Source organism: Clavelina lepadiformis, chromosome 6 (assembly GCF_947623445.1).
Source record: "Clavelina lepadiformis chromosome 6, kaClaLepa1.1, whole genome shotgun sequence".
NCBI lineage: Eukaryota > Metazoa > Chordata > Ascidiacea > Aplousobranchia > Clavelinidae > Clavelina > Clavelina lepadiformis.
In genome coordinates, this window is record NC_135245.1 from 8032734 (window position 1) to 8051940 (window position 19207).

Sequence of the window (19207 nt, forward strand, 5' to 3'; positions counted from 1 at the left end):
AAGTTATTCTATTAGGACGCGTTATTAATTACTGCATAGGTTTGTAGGTATGCAGTAGGTTACTTGCCTCGATTGCCCATGTTTTACTATTTGCAAATTGTTTTGTCCTGCTCCAGTGCTTTTCAACCTGTGAGACTGCATGCACTAGTGAGAATAGAAAAACTCTAGTGCGAATGACGAACACGGTGCCGATGAAATTCGTCTCTCTGATTTTTAGTTATTCTTAAAGCAATGCTGGTTGGTTGTGTAAGTTTGTTGTTTTCATGCTTACCTTCTGGTCGGGAAATGACCGAGGCAAGTTCATCCGTAATGTATACGTTGCACAGTTATCACAAAGCAAATCCATTTTTTCAATGTAGCTTCCATGAATAAGACCGCCGTTAAAAACAACGTGACAGCATGTTGAAGTGGCAAAGGAAAAACAATAACGAAATAATGGAGCAAGTTGATATTATGACAAGACGGTCGCTTATCTCGTTTGCTTTATATTACGTAGAATAGTAGTCGGGTGCTATTATAGACACAAGAATGTGCGCTATTTTTGTATGGACATAGAAGTGGAAATTATGAGTGAGTAAATTAGGATTAATGACTAATCAGTGAAATGAAATCTGTTGAAATATCTTTTACGTTGGTTTTGCGCGATCCGACCATTAGGCCTAACTTTGTATCATTTTGGAAGTAGTTTGCTTTAAGAAGATTTTTTTCATATTTTTAAATGTTTATATTTAATTTATTTTACTGCCAACTTCAAGCTTTCGATGTAGCCTATCTTTTTTATGCACACATCGCTAACAAAATCTTAGGGACCGATGTTATTGGTTCATGGGATGGTTTGACCTGGAGTAACTTGTAGGCAACATTCGCGTACTCGCACTGTTGTGAGGTAAATAAAATTGAAAAAAAAGCAATTTTTTTGTTAGAAATTTTAGCTGTATTGGCTATGTTACTCTCCATTCGCTTGTGTACAGATCATTGCACAAACTCATGAAATTGGCAAGAAAGCTTTGAACTAGGCTGGGCCTAACTACGGTAACGCGAATGGCATAAAGAAGTTGCCTGACAAAGTAGTAGGCTATGGTATGGTACCACAAACTTTATTCTTGGACTGAGGAAAGTCTTTCCACAGCATAAACTCGGCGATAATTCCTCATCGCTCGAACCTCGGCTACCGATCCGATAGATACACACATTTTTTATTATTTTTTTAATTTGTTTGTATTATTCAAATTTGGAACTGTTCATCAAGACCGCTGAGTAAAAGTAAGCGTCGCGTCTGTATGTCTCCTTGTCTAAAACACGACTCACTCGAAATGCGAGTGAGGAATGAAGAGAAAAAAAATAATTCTTTAGGCAAATACACGTGGTGTCCTTCCACTATTTAGCGGACAGGGTGGTGAAAGATACAATACAGCATACTTATAACTATAAGGATTTTGGTACGGATTGTTTTATAAAACGTTTAGTTTCAATAAGTGGTACCAAGAAAAATTGAACGAATGACAAAATCGCCAGCCTGCCAAACGTTTTACAACTTGGACTGTACTACGTGCGGATGAGATTTTGGTGACACAAAAAAGAGCAAACAGTCATCAAAAAGAATGAAAAGCACCATCCTACTATTTACTGACTAGAAGCCAAAAAACAAATTTGGGAGGCAGACTAAAAATGGCCAAATTTCTGGAATTTGGCTTTCAAACAAACCAAATGACAACCATGTACCCTATCACAACAATTGCCTACGTTTTTCAAGCAGCAAGTACGTTTGTGTCTCCAACTGCCACTAGGGGCGACATGCGTCAAAGCAATCCGCCCAGACCATAAACGTTTTAGAATATGTCGATTTTTAGAATATCTGGGGTTCCAAATGGGAACGAATCAAACGCGAAAGAATAAATCAAACTTGTGCACTAGTTATGTTGAAGGCGGTGCAAACATGATTGATATCGAGGCATATATAAACGCGTTAAAAATAAAATGGATTAAGCTACTAATTGACCCTAGTTTCCAGTCTTCATGGAAAGAACTTGAAAAACCTTTTTTCAGACACTCGTTGCTTTCATGCCTCCTACGGTCCACGGTTAAAATGGAAACAAAGTTGCCTAAAACTGTTTTGCCACTACACTCTTTGAGGTCTTCGGCAAGCGCATGGCGTACATTTGCGTCAGAAGAAGTATACAACCTACAAACCAAACCGCTTTTCTTCAATAAACTAGTTAGATATAAAAAGAAGTTATGCTACGTTTCCACTGTGGCTCCACTCGGCTCGAAGGTATCACAGAATACTACCAACTAATTGACACAAACGGTGATTATATAACTTTTGAAAAGCTTATCATTGACCATGACATTGTACCTAACAATCAACTATTCGTGGAATATGTCAAACTTAAATCTGCAATCCCAGATGACTGGGACGAAACTTCGTGACAAATCGACTACAACAAAAACCCACTAGAATCTCTAAAACAATGCGTTATACTCCATGGGAAAACAACAAAACGCAGCTACGAGTTCATTCTTCAGCGAAAAGCTACGATAGTCAATATCATCCAAAACAAATAGGAAAAAGAACCTGGAATTGACATACCCGAGACAACATGGAAAAAATATACCGTGCCCATTACAACTCAACAATTGAAACAAAATTACGTTCATTTCAAATTAAACTTAACCTTAAAGCTATTGTTTCCAACCAGGCGCTGTTCAGGTTTGGAGCATTAGACTCCGAGCTATGCGTTTTCTGTAGAAATACTGTTGAATCTATACTACATATATTTATTCAATGCTCATTTTCGAGAATTTTCTGGGAAAATGTATGTAATTTATTGTTTGTTGTTGTTGTTGTGAAAAAAAAAGAGAACAAAAAAACATTTTAGAATAGAAATTTCTATGTGACCTCTTGATGGGTAGCCTACACGTTAAAGATATTAAAACAATAAACGTCTTATTGCAAATCTCAAGTGGTGTTTTTGCCTATGGCAAAATCATACAAATGCACACAATCCACCAAAGTACAGTACTTGTAGCCTGCAGTAATAAAAGAACCGCGTGATGGAAACAGTAAAGCGAATAAAAACTTAACAAAAACAATTCATCTCAATAAGATTGAATTTGTTTCACGCCCCCAAAATTACATTTTTTGACACCATACGGGGTCGCGACGCACAGTTTGAGAAGCCCTGGTCTAGACTACATAAGGTATCGGCGTATTCTAAAATGTATAAGAATCCTAACCTGAATAAGTTCTGTATAACATTATGATTAGGCTATTTTTTAAAATATACCTTACTGAAGACACGACACCTGTCGATACAACTCCATCACAGTTCACCACCACTGCTGGGACTGGTTGCTTGGCCCCTTAATGGCGGAATCGGAAAGTTTCAATTTGGCTTTAATTTCAGAGGCAAGTTAAGCGATCTAGTGTTTTATAGGATGTCTATCGCCCAAACCCTTGGTCAAAACCGCTATCGTTTGTAATGTAATATCTATGCGCAAACATGCTCAAATAATTAATTTTTAGAATTGAGTTGCACAATTAGTCTTTATAAAAATTTTAATTATACGATTTTGTTGTAAATCATTTGTATTATTCAAAGATCATAGAAATCATAGTATTTATTTTTACTTAATTTCATACAAGAACACGGTATACTTTGTATGCTTCAGATCCTTCATCATTGTTATTCAAAATTCCAAATCCAGGAAGGAATTTAGGAAATAGGTGGTGAGTTGAGTATGTTGTCAGATTATTAACCCCTGGGTTGAGGAAAGTTGTTACATGACTGAAACTCTTATTACTGTGGCCGCCAAACTGTAGAGTACTGAGAGTAGGCTCTGGCCGACATCCGTTTTCAGCAGGATTTTGCATGCGGAAAGCAATGAAAAATGAGTTGCGTAAATGACAAGCGCATTTGCTCAAAAATGGGGTCTTGTGCAGAAGTGCACAACCGGATTACGTTACAATCTGAGTAGCTGGGGTCTAACTTGGTATGCAAAGGCATCCTGTGGTTGTGCACTTTTGCACTAGACTCACATTTAAGTGAGGTTAACAAGAAACTGTGAAAAATAGATTAGAAGTTTCCACTGAAACAGTGGTAGTGGCAGTCATTTTTTACAAACAAAAACTGTTTGTTTGAATGCCTATTTAAAATAAACAAATGAAGATATAAGACATTGTTGCACGTCAAAATTTTTTCTTTGCGCACAGTAGTGTCTATATGTCTATGTCTCATCGATAACTGCCATACTTCAGAGCCTGTAGTGTGATGTACCAACTGCTTGCATGAGATTCATCAACGTGCATACCAAACTTTTTATCTTCATGCCGATTTAAAATAAATAAACAAAGAAAAGCTGGTTGTTTGAACGTTATTTTATAATAAGTAGGCCTAAACGAAGACTTGAAGTTTTGTGTACACTGTCATATTAAATAGGGGTCTTTGCACACACTATTTCTCATCCAAAACTGCCAAATTTTTCAAAAATGAAAAATCTATGCAGGGGCTTGTCAAAGCATCAATACCTGCACATGACAGCCCGTGAGTGTGCCCGGACATCTTTTGTGCCCCAATATTTTGCCGAGAAAAACAAAAATGCACTCAGTATTTGGACTCAGAAATTGCAATGAAAGATCAGTTACTTAAAGTGAGGGATAAGTCCAAAAACAAGTTGACCTTACATGAAAGAATACTATTAACTGAACATTCTGGTATAATATTTTTGAAAAATACTTCTTAGTTAGGTAGTTATCGGCAAAAGAAAATCGCAAAAAGTGTCTTTTTTGGCCTTCATTGTGACGTAGGTCAAAGCTCTTGTTCAGCCATAGATTAGTCAAGTTTCTTGACAACATGCTGCTGCTGTTACTTTTCTACTAAAGCCGGAAATGTAGGTCGTAGGTATTGGGCCCATGTCCAATTAGGCATCATGTGAAAAATTAGCAACGTGAACCATTGGAATCGAATAAATTACGATTTCCTACAAATATTTTTTTCAGCTTTGCACAAGCTGCACCTGCATGCACTTGCTCATTCCGAGGCACGAGCAATATCAAGGCCCAACCCAAACTTGATACTGCAACTGAGAATATGGTGCCTTTTAACGAGACCTCAGCTTGAGTTTGTTCTGCATTAGTTGTAACTTTGTCAATAGCTTTGTGAAACAGACTTTATATCTAGAACTAATAAATTTCACTTGAAAAAGTCTGTCCTAGCGATCGGTCAGTCACAGCTAATTTATCATTTTTGGGTTATGTGAGTGTTGTAGCATTAGCACATGTCAATACAGTTTTGCCCAATTGGTTTCTATAAACCTTTGTCTTGAAATTTAGGCTTCTGAGTCACTTGATATCTTCTTAGTTATGTAGGTACTGTTTTGACACTGATCACTTGACTACTAAGATGGGAAAACTATCATTATAAATGATGAGATATATAATGTTTTTATAGTTTGTTTTGCAACAAGTAATTTGGAAACCATACTTTTCGTGTTTATTTTCAGTTGTTTTGTAAAGAAGTACAATGCCAACTTCAACATTTATTTAAATTCTCACCCTCTTTAATATGTTACGCTTTTAACGGCGAAAATTTTTTGAATATCTATGGCTGATGAAGTTTATATGTAAAGGATGTTGTTAAATTAAAAATCCAGCTGCTTCACAATGCTGGCACTGTATATTCTTTAGTTATAGAACCATTTGTTCCCAGATGTACATTATTTATTGACAGAACATAGCCTGGATCCTGGTGGTTAGTATTTCTAAAATATTATATGAACAGAATGACTCAGATTTTTCAACGCGCAAAGGCTGTGTTAGTCGACTTGAGTGGTACATTGCATATAGAAGATCAGGTGATACCAGGCTGCCATGAAGCTCTCAGCAAGCTGAGAAAAAGTGGTTTGAAAGTAAAATTTGTCACTAACACAACAAAAGAAGATTTACATTCACTGCATCAGCGGCTGATTAGACTGGGTTTTGAAATTGAAGAAAATGAGATATATACATCATTAACTGCTGCAAGGCAACTGCTTGAAAGTGAAGGTTCAAGGCCTTACTTGATGCTAACTGAATCTGCTAAAAAGGACTTTGTAGGGATTGATACTAACGTCCCCAACGCTGTTGTTGTCGGTCTGTCATCACAACATTTTCGATATGAGGCGATGAATTACGCTCTTAGACTACTTCTTGATGGTGCATCATTAATTGCAATAAATAAAGCAAGGTATTTTATACAAAACTTATCTACTAACGTATTAATAGTTAGGTATAAAAAATATCTAGAAAATAAGCTATAGTATATTCAGTGTGTATCTACTGTCATTAAATAGCAGGTTTTTTATTATAAATCCGTTCTAATAGCTTAACAGTTACCATCATCAACCATTTCCAGTTCCATGGTATTGTGTAACTGCAAGAAGGTACATAACTTAAAATATTATGTACTGTTAGTAGTCAGACATCATTTTCCTTACCCCGAAAAAAAACGGAATACTTTCTATCCGACATGAAACTACTAAAAACAGATTTCTTGCCAAGCGTTTTACCCCTGTAATCCGGAAACCTTGCCGTCCAACTTCGACCTGAGAATTAAGAAAAACAGATATGCCGGAACAATTGAAAAAACACCCCCTTATCCGGATTACAACATATGTTACTTATATATATGTAGCAGTTTTTATACTTGTTACACATCAGTGTTTATCGTAGGCACAGTCATTGGCCAATTTTCTAACTTCCATTACTTGAATTATTCAATTTGAACACAGTTGGATCTTCAATACATTTTGAATGTATGAACTTGAGTTTACATCATGGTAATTTGTTGCAGGTACTTCAAAAGGCCCGATGGGTTCGCCTTAGGTCCAGGAGCTTTTGCAGCAGCTCTTGAGTATGCCACTGATAAAAAGTCAACTATTGTTGGAAAACCAGAAGCATCTTTTTTTCTAGGTGCTATCAAGGATTTGGAGTAAGGAGTTTGTTTTACGAATATTTATCTAATTTGTTTTTTACTTCATATAAGCACATGTTCAATGGCAAATCCTGTATTTTATTCATCATAGTTAAGTTAGATGTAGGATGATTGTCGAAACAATTTTGGTCAATTTTATCATAAACAATTTTAACAGTTCCAGTTATTCATGCATTTAGGAATAAGTTTATACAGGTTTAATATTAAGCTTTGACAATAAATTTACAGAGCTGCAGTACAGTATTTGGTCTGTAAATGTAATTTTTCGCAGCCATTACATGGTAATCAAAATGATTTCTCAACCTTATTTAATATATAATAAAATGATACTATTTGATGCAGTTGTACCCCTGAGGAATGTGTTATGATTGGTGATGATGTCCGAGATGATATTGATGGAGCTATAAAAGCAAAAATGGAAGGCATTTTGGTTCAAACAGGCAAATATATTGCTGGCGATGAAGACAAAATTAGTCTTTCCAAAGACTGTGTTGCCCAAGACTTTTCGAATGCTGTTGATATGATACTATCTAGCCGATGATTTCTAAAACAGTTTGCTTTTATTAAGTGGGTTCCAAATCAGTGTGTTTTCAAGGCATGGGCTAGTGGTTTACTATCATCATGCAAATGTTAGACAATTTGTGTTGCATAACCGGAGGAAAACAGAGTAATCGGTACCTCCTATAACTTTACTGTGCAGGAATAATGTGCAAGTAAACTCCACATTTGTGCCAGACACGGTGCTTGCATTTTAAAAATCGTGAAAATTTTCTAAAAATTTTTGTCTTGTTTAAAACTGAATTCTTTAATTATATGTTTTTCTGGTTTTGTGTACTTTTTGTGTCAGAATCAGTTTAAGGCTATAAATGAACAATAGGTTTTGTCATCTGTGATGAACTTACTCTATCGAACACAGTTTGGTTATCGTACAATAAATGCAAATACTTTCGTCAAATTAATGGAAGAATTGGAATCAGTATACATCATTTATAACACTTAGTATTGAATTCGTTGAACATTTGTTGCCTGGTTGTCATTCTTTACATGTATAGATTTAATTTTAAAAATTAGTTTTTAAAAATTGTATACCTGCATTCTGGCTGAAATGTTATTTTACAGTATAGTGTCATTGATAGATTGTCAAGTTATACTTTCGTATTTAAAGCAATTTTTACAAATTTGTTGACGTTAACTATTTGAGACTACAATGCTATTTGAGATACAGTGAATTATACTTTTCAATCAGTTTTTCTTTAGATGCATTTTTTGCTGCTGTTTGGATTTTTTATATTTTTCAAGTGCCCAAACTTAACAAATATATCAGAATCAGTCCAAATATCATTGTAGCCTTTTGCATAAGAACTTGTCAGGAGAACTTGTATGTTGTTCTGACCTTGAATACTTTAGCATTTACTTTTTGATACTGAAATTTTCTTTAAATCATAATGAACTTTTATTTAGGTTTTTTAATTTGTGTGCAAGTGCATCGCATACTCAAAGTGCCGCTGTATTTCAAAAAATATATCTAAATGTATGCCTTTATCTGGTTATCTTACATATCACAGAATCATATTTAAAAGTTTTTGTTAAAAGTATGTTTTAACTAAACAAAAGCTTCAGTATGACACTGGAAGCAATAAAGTATCGACGGGGTGAACTTGAAATTTTGAATCAGCTTCTTTTACCACACCACACTATTTATGAAGAAATCATTACTGTCAAGGATGGCTGGGAGGCTATCAACCAAATGAAAGTAACTTTTAGTTTTAGAAATTTTCTTGTTTTGTCATGCGTTGTTTCTAGTTACGTGCTTTCAAAAAATTACTTGGGCATCACTTACTTTTCTACATGGACAGATGCATACATTGTGATGTGTTACAAACACTGAATTTTTTCTTGCTGAACAGCAAAGAATCCCACCTTTTCAAGGCGTTACAAGTTGTTTCACAGTAACTTACCTCTACTGGACGTTGCTATAATATTAGTATATTCCTTGTGTTGCGTAAATAAATGTTTTCCATAAGATCTTGTTAAAACAGCAAAGAAACGTTATAACCTTTTTTGAAGTCGCAAAAACTCTTGGTGGTTAACTTAAGTTTTAGATGTAATAATATCACATTTTTATTTTATTAAACAACTACTTATGCTGATGTGCTTTAGGTTAGAGGTGCCCCTGCAATAGCCATCGTTGGATGTTTGAGTCTAGCTGTTGAACTCCACAACAAAGATTTCAAACATGTATCAGAAATTGGTATATTTGTGCAAGATAAAGTTGCATATTTGGTAACAGCAAGGCCTACTGCAGTAAATTTGAGTAAAACTGGGGTTTCCATTTTCCAGTATTGTAAGGATCTCATAACAGCTGGTAACGAAAATATAGAAAGTTTAAAATCTCAGTAAGTACATTACAGTATATCCTGTATCAAGTATCTAGCATTCTAGCACATGGGTGTCCAAACTTTTGAGGCTCATGAACTACATTTATAATGGCCAGTTCAAAATGAGCTACTAATAAAGAAGTTCTTTTATCAATTGCTAAATTGTGACAACATATTGGGCACCCCTGATCTAGCATGAACGGCACTGTGCTAAAATGTGGTATATTTACTTATGTTAATATACATATTGAACATAATTTTGCCCAGTTGAATATTTGGAATTTAGTCCAAGCTGGAGTGGTAAATCAACAACAAATCAAAAATTTTCTTCTAGTAATTAAATTGTCCCATCACTGGTTGGTAATGAGAATGACAGTTCAAGTTGCTAGTTCATACCGCCTACCTGCAAAATAAGATCTCCGTGCTTGTCTGGACAATCTGGAAAATGTTAGTTTTTAAATAAATGCATTTATAAATAGGGTTTGCAGACCGAAATATTTGAAAAAGCGTTTTCAAATACAGTGACACCTTTATGATAGTAATGATCCTACCTAAACAATTTTTCTGATAAAATACTTTGTTGTATGTTACAATGAGGACATTTTTTTTGCATGTGCTATAGTAAGTACTGCTTATATGCAGAAACCATATCGTGCTGTAACTTACGCATAGATCTACTTTCCGAAACTTCTATAACTGTTTCTTTTGCATGAATCATTGGTAGTTGGGCTTGGCATAGCCAACTTAGCAATTTTCTGCAATTTTTAGTTATTACAAAACTTTAATTGTACGTACTTGCACATATCATTATGCTTTTTGGGTGAACTTCAACCCCATCGCTGTTTTTATTCATTTTTCTATCTTAGATTGCTGGATCGCATGGAAAAATTGTTACAAGATGATATCAATGATAATACTAGACTTGGTGAACATGGTGCTGAATGTATTCTGCAAGGTATGGCTGGCGAAAATAATGCCGGCTGCACCATCTTGACTCACTGTAACACTGGATCCCTTGCAACTGCTGGCTACGGAACAGCATTAGGTATTACGAGATTTGTTATCACTATTTTTGTTTGTACCTGGACCACAAGAAAAATAACGTTGATTGTTTTCAGGTGTTATTAGATCATTGAAAAAACGAAATCGTTTGGAACATGTTTATTGTACGGAAACCAGACCTTATAACCAAGGCGCTCGTTTGACTGCATATGAGCTTGTGCATGAAAAAATTCCTGCAACTTTAATTGCTGACAGCATGGTAGCATTGCTTATGAAAACGAAGAAGTTATCAGGTTTGTAGAACTTTCAGTGTTAAATATTTGTATGTCAAACAAATATTTGACGTTTTATTGCTCATCACTATGTTATATGCCAATGTTGTGGTGTAAGTATGTCGAATTAGTGCCATTGTCATCTCACTTTACAGATACTTTCAAACTTGTCTATATACTCGAGAGGTTTCTGTTTTATTGTTTGCGTGTTCCCGCTTTGTGTATCCAGTGAAGTACACAGGAATGTACTATTTGGCAATGAACAGTAGAACACTAACGATAGGAAACATGTTGTAGAATTTAATGTCGTTCCTATACCTTAAATATTGTTAATGTACTTAAGTTGTTGTAGCTAAACGCAGCTTCTGCAATTAAACGTAGTTTTACTTTAGTTTTACAGTTTATGACATCGATTTTGTTACAACTCATTGATTGGTAATAACTAGATTATTCCTGTCGCATTGCTCTTGCTTTGTTTTATATTTCCTGTGTACCTTACCGGGATTTCAATTTTTTTCATATGAGTGATTTAGCTTACGTTTGAAGAAACTAGTATTTAAAAATATTTACTACTTGTGCTACTACCAGTACTAGTTTTGCTAGTGTTTACTACTACTAATGAAGTTAGTACAGTACAACACCTTTGTTTTAGCTGTGGTAGTTGGTGCCGACAGAGTTGCGAAGAATGGTGATACCGCAAATAAAATCGGTACTTATCAACTTGCCCTACTAGCCAAACACCACAACATACCTTTCTATGTCGCTGCACCAGTTACCTGTCATTGTGATGTCACATATCACGGTGACGATATTGTCATTGAAGAAAGACCTCCCCACGAACTAAAGCAAATTGCAGGGGTGAAAATTGCTCCAGACGGTAAGAAAGAAATATTGCGGAATATTCCACGAAATCATTGTAGACGTATCGCAATAGTCATGAATTAGAGTTACTATTAATCCACGACCACAATGATGTTTCGCCCCGTAAGTAATGATTTAGAGACCGCTTACCGGTGTTAGAAAGGGTTAAGTTTGTTTTTGTTGCAATTTTACCGTATAATTTATCGTATGGTAGTTTAAGACGCCTGGTAAAGTTGCATGTAACAGCAGCACTCCAACGTTTGATAAGTATCTAATTTTATTCTGAAATCAAAATGATTTTCTTTTCAGGAATTGATTGCTGGAATCCTTCGTTTGACGTCACTGAGCATAAACTAATAACTGGCATTATGACAGAAAATGGTGTGTTTACCCCAAAAGAATTTCAGGACCAAATTCATTTGCCATAGTCACACCCTCAGCGGTAATCTGAAGATATCATCGATCGAACATGTTTCATGAATACAGTTACAGAGCAATTGCAGTGCTTTTATCACCGTAACATTATCGTTATTTTTGGTTACTGGTTACTGAAATAGTTAATATGAAACGTATGCAATACTATAGAAATATTTCATAACGCCACTTGCGTTGGCTTTGGCTTAGAATGTTAGCAAAGTTTGATCAGTTAATTTGACAAAGCTTCACATCCAAGTAAGAAATACAGTGAGACCTCGTTAATCCGGACCACTTCGTTTCGTCAAAAAATGTCGGTTTAGCGGGGTTTCCGGATTATCGGAAAGTAAAAAATCAATCAATTTTGCAAATGCAGCACCGTGTACAAAACGCAGTATGCACCTTACTCCAATTCTAAGTACCGACTTTCTGGCTGGACAGCAACTAAAATAAAATTATATTTTTTGTATGATCCGACCCAGTGTCGAACCCCAGAACCACCGTATTAAAGACAGTGTTGCCACTCAAAAAAAGAAATTAACCCTACCAGCACACCTAAAAAAACCCTACATCTCCCTACGCAGTTTGAACAAAAAAAAAGAAATTTTGGCGGTTTTATGGCACTTTATAACTACTTTAGTTTCAGTTCAAAAGCATCAGAACTAAAGTAGTTCAACATTTACTGACGTTTGTGTTTCCACTAATTGAATATATCAGTAATGTTGAATTTATAACAAGAGCAATAGCAGATAACATTCTTTGGTGCTTGTACTCAACAACTAAGTCAGAATATAAACCACAAGGGTTATCTTACCTAAATTTTCTGAATTTTAGTGGTGAAGCTGAGCCATACATGTTATCAAACCCTATATACACCAAGCAAACTCTATCAAACTAAAGCAAGCCCTTCATAAGACATCTACTAACCCAAAAAATATTTAAAAAAAAAATAAAACAACTCACAGTACGATACAGCATCACAGTAAACAACTCACAGTACGATACAGCATCACAGTAAACAACTCACAGTACGATACAGCATCACAGTAAACAACTCACAGTACGAAACATTCCTTTACAAGTACATCAGACTGCCAAATGTCATAACTAACATCAGAAAAACATTAAACAATTGCAATATCAATTTTACAGTTAGTGGAATACTGTCTGCAAAACATTGAAGCACTTGTCATAGACTCATAGTGTTAAAATCACGGAAATGATAAATTACAACAAATAAGCTAGTTACCGTATCATACGTGCAAATAGGCAGTGTTAACACAGTGTCTCATACCCACAGTTACTGTACCATTATCAAATGACAAACATTTATGAATATAAATCACAAAGTTGTCTAAGAAACTAATTAGGCAGTGATCTTCTGAGATCAAAAACAAAAAGGAAAATCATCATTGTCCATAAATTCCACCTCTTCCGCAGCAACACGATCATCAGCACAATATTTATTCATATATGATCGTCTAGCATTTGCATGCAGCCGAGCTAGTCTTGGTGTGACGTCAAAATTATCAGAAAATTTCTCACTCACTTTTATAATTCCCTCAAGAGTATTTACACCAAGATGGTTTCGCAGTTTGGTTTTGTTTAAGTTCGGCTTGGAGAATGTTCTTTCCACCACTGCAGTACTCTGTGGAAGAGCAGCTACCTGCAGCACAAATGTTGCCAGAGTTCTATAAGAATCAATTTTGCTCATAGCAAGCCAAAAATTTTCAAATAACTAGCCTTTCCATTGTCCAGAGATGATATTTTCATCTGCTAAAAGTGATCTCCATTGTCGCTTTGTCGGTCAATCTGCTGTGCATTAACGTTGAGCATGGTTGTAATGCAAGGAAGTCCACTAGCAATCGTGGCTGCAGCAGTGATTGAAGAAGTTTCGTTAACAATAGCAGATGGTTACAAATGCGAAAGAGATTGGAGTACAGGGTCATATAAATTGATTCTTTGATATAATTGCTTCACTGCCTCCCTATACCATTCCCTACATCTTTCCAAGAAACTTTCTTTCTGATGAGATAGCAATTCTTTGATTGTGTCACTTGCCACCAAGCCTGGATAAACCTTTTGGATAGAAAGCCAGCGGGAGCTGTCGTCAACATTAAGATGGTGGATATGACTATCTTTGATATAAGATCGCTTCATAAAGTTCAAAGCAAACATTTTGATCACACGGACCACTTCGGACCACCGCGCGCAACACAAAGTCGTAAATCTACAAAACAAGATCACTTGATTCCTGTCTGTTCAATCTGCTGATTCTGCTCATCTGCTGTCTCACTCTCCAGTCTCCACCTGCTGGGCTTCTCCAACTCTTTTTGCAATTTACAATTATTAGTATAACCATAACCAAGACTTAAAACTAGGTCAGCCCTGACGTACAGCTTCAATCTGACAATTTACTTAACTAAAGTGTCCATGGTTACTACAATGAGTCCATTGTTACTACATCAGATAGAACGCATTGTTTCATAATCTGATCAAACAACTCGTCTAGACCGGGAAAATGCATGTCTAATTCAACAATGCTAATTCATTAAAGAGCCGCAGTTTGGCCACCCCTGGCTTAGACTATGTTTTTGTCATTATTCAGTAAATTTATTATTTGAATTTATTTTTATTTTACTTTAAACAAAAGGAAATCTATGAATAAAGGTGAAAAACCCGTAGGGTCACCCTACACCCTACAAGGGGCCAAAAAACCCTACCGTAGGGTAAAATCCCTACGAGTGGCAGCCTTGATTAAAGACGAATGCTCTCCAAGTGACGAACATTCGGCCGCAAATCGGTTTGACAACCGCTCTTGCATGGCGAAGCATTCCGGCGGGACCAGCAGTCTTGAACTTTCTTTGACCTGTTTCCAATCTTTGCGCAATGCGATATCAAAAGCTGATAGCACGATTGAGTTGCAGTAGTATGTCTTCAATAGATTGCCGCACTCAACCGATGTAATGTACGTATTTTTTTGCGACCGCGGAAGCGTTGTTTGTTACTGTTGATGAACAATTTATTTTTTCGTTTCTAAAATACTGTACAGTATTTCATAGTATGACTAAAAAGCTGTGCGGCTAAAATTTTTTACAAAGCGCAATGCTGTACAGTACTGTACTTTTGAATCAATAAAGACCGCAACGTTATTATGCGTAGATTATAATCGGCTATTGTTTCGTCAACTAACTACCCAGTGTACATAGTGTATTAGGACAATCGTGAATCATTTTCGCTTAAATGTTAATAATCCGGTTTATCGAATTTTATTGCTATTGATTTAGCACATTTGTTCCAAAACTTTTGTGTCGGAGTCGGACAGCGGGGTTTCCGGATTAAAGGGGTAAAATGCATAGGAAGAAATCCGTTCCCGGCAGTTTTGTGTCGGATAGCGGGGATTCCGGTTGTTCGGGGTTCGGATTAACGAGGTCCCACTGTATTTGTTGAAAAACGGTAGCCGCCAAAACTGGCGGGCATAAATATTGGCTATGTTGTTAGCAGTAACTCTATCTGCTGTTATGTTTTCTCAACGATGTGCAGCTAACTTGAGGAGTTTGAGGTGAATGCTAAAAGTCCCGTGAAGCGCCTGATCAACCGTGTAAAGAGGATGATTTTCTTGTTTGCTTTATTAGAGTGAAATTACTAAAAATGCGATTATTCGAAAAATACCGCACTGCAATTTTGCACAGGATTTTAAAATGCAATTATTTCATAACTTAACGTATCTTGAGCTCTTGCAATAGCTCGTTCAACTCAAGACTAGAATTTTTGGCCAAAAAGTCAATTTCCAAGAAAATTTTAGCTTGACTTACGCATGCGACATGAAAGGTTTTGACGCGCCATTTGTTAGGGTAATTCCTTGACTTAAAAACAACACCAGCCATACTGGCCTCTGATTGGTCTTACACACTTTCTTGAAACATTGCGTAGACCGTCCAGTTGCAAAATTTAACCTTGGTCGGGTCCTAAAGTTATCGTCGACGAGGGAAAGCCTACTATGCCAACAAATGGAATGTCAGAACCGGCTGTCACCAGACAAAACGATGTTGACAAATAAAAGGAGCGATTGAACGTCTATCTTGACTAACGATTAAAGGTTAAGGATGTGTACAATTTTATCTCTACTTCTCGATTTTTACAAGCCGTAAATAAAATGTCAGGTTTAGCTAAGACTGCTAAGTGATTGTGATGTTTTTGGAGATGTCTGACAGCTTCAAATCGTTCGTTGGAATTTTGCAGGGTTTGTGCGAGTTCATTCTCGTGAGCAGATTACTGCAAATTTTTCCTGTAGGGAAAGTCGCCCATGATGGGGCATTTAGGAAAACTGCTCTCACTTAAAAGCGCGATATGCTTTTGCATATCTTTTTTCGGATTATGTTAGCTCTGGCATTGCTTGAAATCAAGCGCAGTTATTAAGTTTTGATAAAATTTCTTGTTATTTATTGAGGGATTTACAAAATAGAAATGGATTTCTTGTCTCATCTTGAACAACCATGGTAAACCAAGATGGGACAGCACACATAAATCTTTAATACCTTGCTTTAATTAAGCCGTAATCTTAGAAAATTTTCCTTAAAAATAAAATTGATTTTTGCAACGATTAATTGTCGAACTGACGAATAAATTGGTTGACGAAACAAACAACGAAAGATGGTCTTCTAAAAATCTGTATGGCCATTTCTTTCCAGCGTTTACCGCTGTTAAACATAAAAAAGAATTAGTTTTCCATTGTTATTTATGGCAGGCAAGCTTTATTAAATTTTGCTTGGCATATAGGCCACAACGTTAAAATATTTTATTTCCGTTTCAAGTATAGGCAACCCTCGTACGTAATTTACCAACTAAATATGAAGATATATTTATTTTATAATATTGCCAAAGCTTTTTGGTTGCGCTGTAAGTTATATGCTGTCCTTTTCAAACTGATTTTTTTTCATTTTATAAGATTATTTCAAAAATATGATAAGCGCGTCAGATTTTGTGGAAAAACAAATTTCCCTTGTAGTTTAATATTTTCTCTAACAGACAAAACGTCGTGTTCATTCTATGTAACCTTTTGTGTTTTGTATCTTTTTCGTTCGTATCATAATAAATGTTGATAAATTTGCATCAAACCTGGTACAAATACAAACGCATTGATCTAAACTGAGTCGAATGTTGTAAAAATATAGAAATCAGTCTCAACACCCTAAAGTATAACGCTGGTTCACTAAGTCTGGACAATGTGTCCCATCTTAAAGTAGCCATTATATTGCCAATAAACCGTTTCTGAATGATAAAGCGCTAAGTCTGCCAATTTTGAAGTCATCACATATTAACTCATGTATTTTAATTGTTAGTATAACAAAAGAAAATCAACTGCAACGTCAAACTAAAATCTAGTTATGTTGCAGAAGAATTTAAAATTTGGGTTCATTTTTCTTTCGATTAAAATAACTCAAAAAAAAGTAGGCTAGTTTTTTGTTAATATGTCAGAAGGAAGGTGGTAACGTAACGGACCTAAAACAAAAGTCAATTTGGTGCCACCTGAAAGAAATTATCGCACTGTCCCATATTGCGCTTTGTCCCATCATGGGCAACTTTCCCTTATATGGAACCTGTCCCAAGATTCTTCGTAGCTCTAACTAAAGGATCACTTGTAAGCAGTGATTGAAAGGTTTGACTTAACTTAGTGATTGAAAAGTGTGTTAGTGCTTAAAAGACTTGACTGTGGAAAAGTCGTGGAAATTTCGATTGACTTGACTCGATCGAGTCACAAAAAAATCATTTCAAATCGTCATGGCATCGGTTTTTATGTTCGTGGAAGGGCTTATTCAAAAATCACCAGGCAATACATCCTATCAAATGTGCCTATGCATTTTAGCCTATGTCTATCTTATTTACTTTACGAGTATTCAGAAAGCCGTTTATTATATCGATCTAAATCGAAAATAAATCGTAAATATTAACTTGTTTGTGACTTTACATGTGTTAAGACTTTGTCTTGACTCGATAAACGATAAGCTACTGACTTGACTTGGCTTGACTTAGGATTGTAGATTAAAATGACTCGACTTGATTTGAACTTGAAATGTAAGTGACTTGACTTGTGTCACGACTTGTTTCCATTACTGACTTAAGACTTGGACTTAACTTTATAAACGTTACTAATTCGAACGTTATTTCCGTTTATAATTCAGATAGCGTTGTACAGTTTTTCTTAGTGTGAAAAAAGATAAAGTTAGCGAGGAAGCCATTTATTTTTGACTTAACCTATATAGCAGCTATAGGCCTAGAATTACCAAATTTTGTTTTGAGAATGACAGTAGAGCTGCAGATTTTTCTTTGAAACGTCATTAAATAACCGTCTTTGTTTTCTCATCGAAACAAAACCTGCCAATTTCGTGAAAAATCAAATGTCTTTCCATCACTTCTGGTTATGTTTCCATTTCTTTTTCTAAAATAATGCCAAAAAGGAAATGTAAATGCTAAAAATTAGTTTCTGCGGTTCTTTCGTGAAGAATTGTTTGAGTGTTTATGCAACTTGAAAAAGGAATCATAACCATCTTGGATAATAATTTGGGCTATAGACATGTCGTCCACGTAGCGGTATGATATTCGTAAAAATTTTCATCAAATTTTACAAATGGTAGGCTAGGCTACCTTTGTAGGTCTGTTGTATAATTAATCAGAAGCCCTGGAAGAGGCGCGCATTTGCCCGCTTGCCTTTATATTTTTTGCCACCACGAGAGCAAAGAGGAGTCTGTGTAGTTAATGACTCTAAAACAAAACATTAAAATAGATTCTTGTTAAATATGCTGCTTACAGCGTCAGCATCAATGAGACGCAAATTTTTACATAACTCAGTCTTGATATACTGCATTTAAACTCACGTACATGTGTTTCGTCTTTTTTGTGCTTCTGAAATTTACAATTTGCATAAAAAAGTAAAACACTGACAAAAGATCAAAAATACATTTTTATACCAGAACGCCAGGAATTCGAGACTGTGCGATTTTCTACTAAAGCAGCATTTGTAAAGAGCCGTTTTTTAAAATTTTGACCCACCTGAAAACAATTCCAGCACCCTTCTTGTAATAAGGCTTATTGGCTTTTGGGCAGTATAGGCTACTTGAAATATCGCCAAATCGTCTGTATGAATTTGATAAACCGTTCGTCCTATATGGTAAAACATTAAAGTTAATCAGGACCTTAGTAAACAGACTGATAAGTGATAACGTCAAATGAAGTTAAAATATCATTGCAACTTTTGAATGTTTATCCTGTTAATCATATCAAACGGGTCCTTAACGTTGGTCTTGTGTTG

The 19207-nt window shown here is 35.7% G+C and overlaps 3 protein-coding genes across 3 annotated transcripts; all 3 read left to right on the plus strand.

Annotated features, from left to right (window-relative positions):
• Positions 1-1668: 1668 nt before the first annotated feature.
• On the plus strand, positions 1669-3720 carry LOC143463361 (uncharacterized). The gene is made up of 4 exons (XM_076961828.1): positions 1669-1759; positions 1851-2003; positions 2596-2816; positions 3709-3720. Exons 1-4 carry the CDS (start codon positions 1669-1671, stop codon positions 3718-3720), a joined length of 477 nt encoding a protein of 158 aa, XP_076817943.1.
• A 381-nt stretch (positions 3721-4101) lies between these two features.
• Positions 4102-8538, plus strand: LOC143461913 (haloacid dehalogenase-like hydrolase domain-containing protein 2). Its single transcript, XM_076959855.1, has 3 exons — positions 4102-6224; positions 6831-6968; positions 7314-8538. The coding sequence occupies exons 1-3, from the start codon at positions 5773-5775 to the stop codon at positions 7510-7512; spliced, it is 789 nt and encodes a 262-aa protein (XP_076815970.1). The 5' UTR covers positions 4102-5772; the 3' UTR covers positions 7513-8538.
• LOC143461912 (methylthioribose-1-phosphate isomerase-like) lies at positions 8538-12082 on the plus strand. Its single transcript, XM_076959854.1, has 6 exons — positions 8538-8724; positions 9132-9367; positions 10216-10394; positions 10468-10644; positions 11276-11500; positions 11794-12082. The coding sequence occupies exons 1-6, from the start codon at positions 8593-8595 to the stop codon at positions 11910-11912; spliced, it is 1068 nt and encodes a 355-aa protein (XP_076815969.1). The 5' UTR covers positions 8538-8592; the 3' UTR covers positions 11913-12082.
• The last annotated feature ends 7125 nt before the right edge of the window (positions 12083-19207 follow it).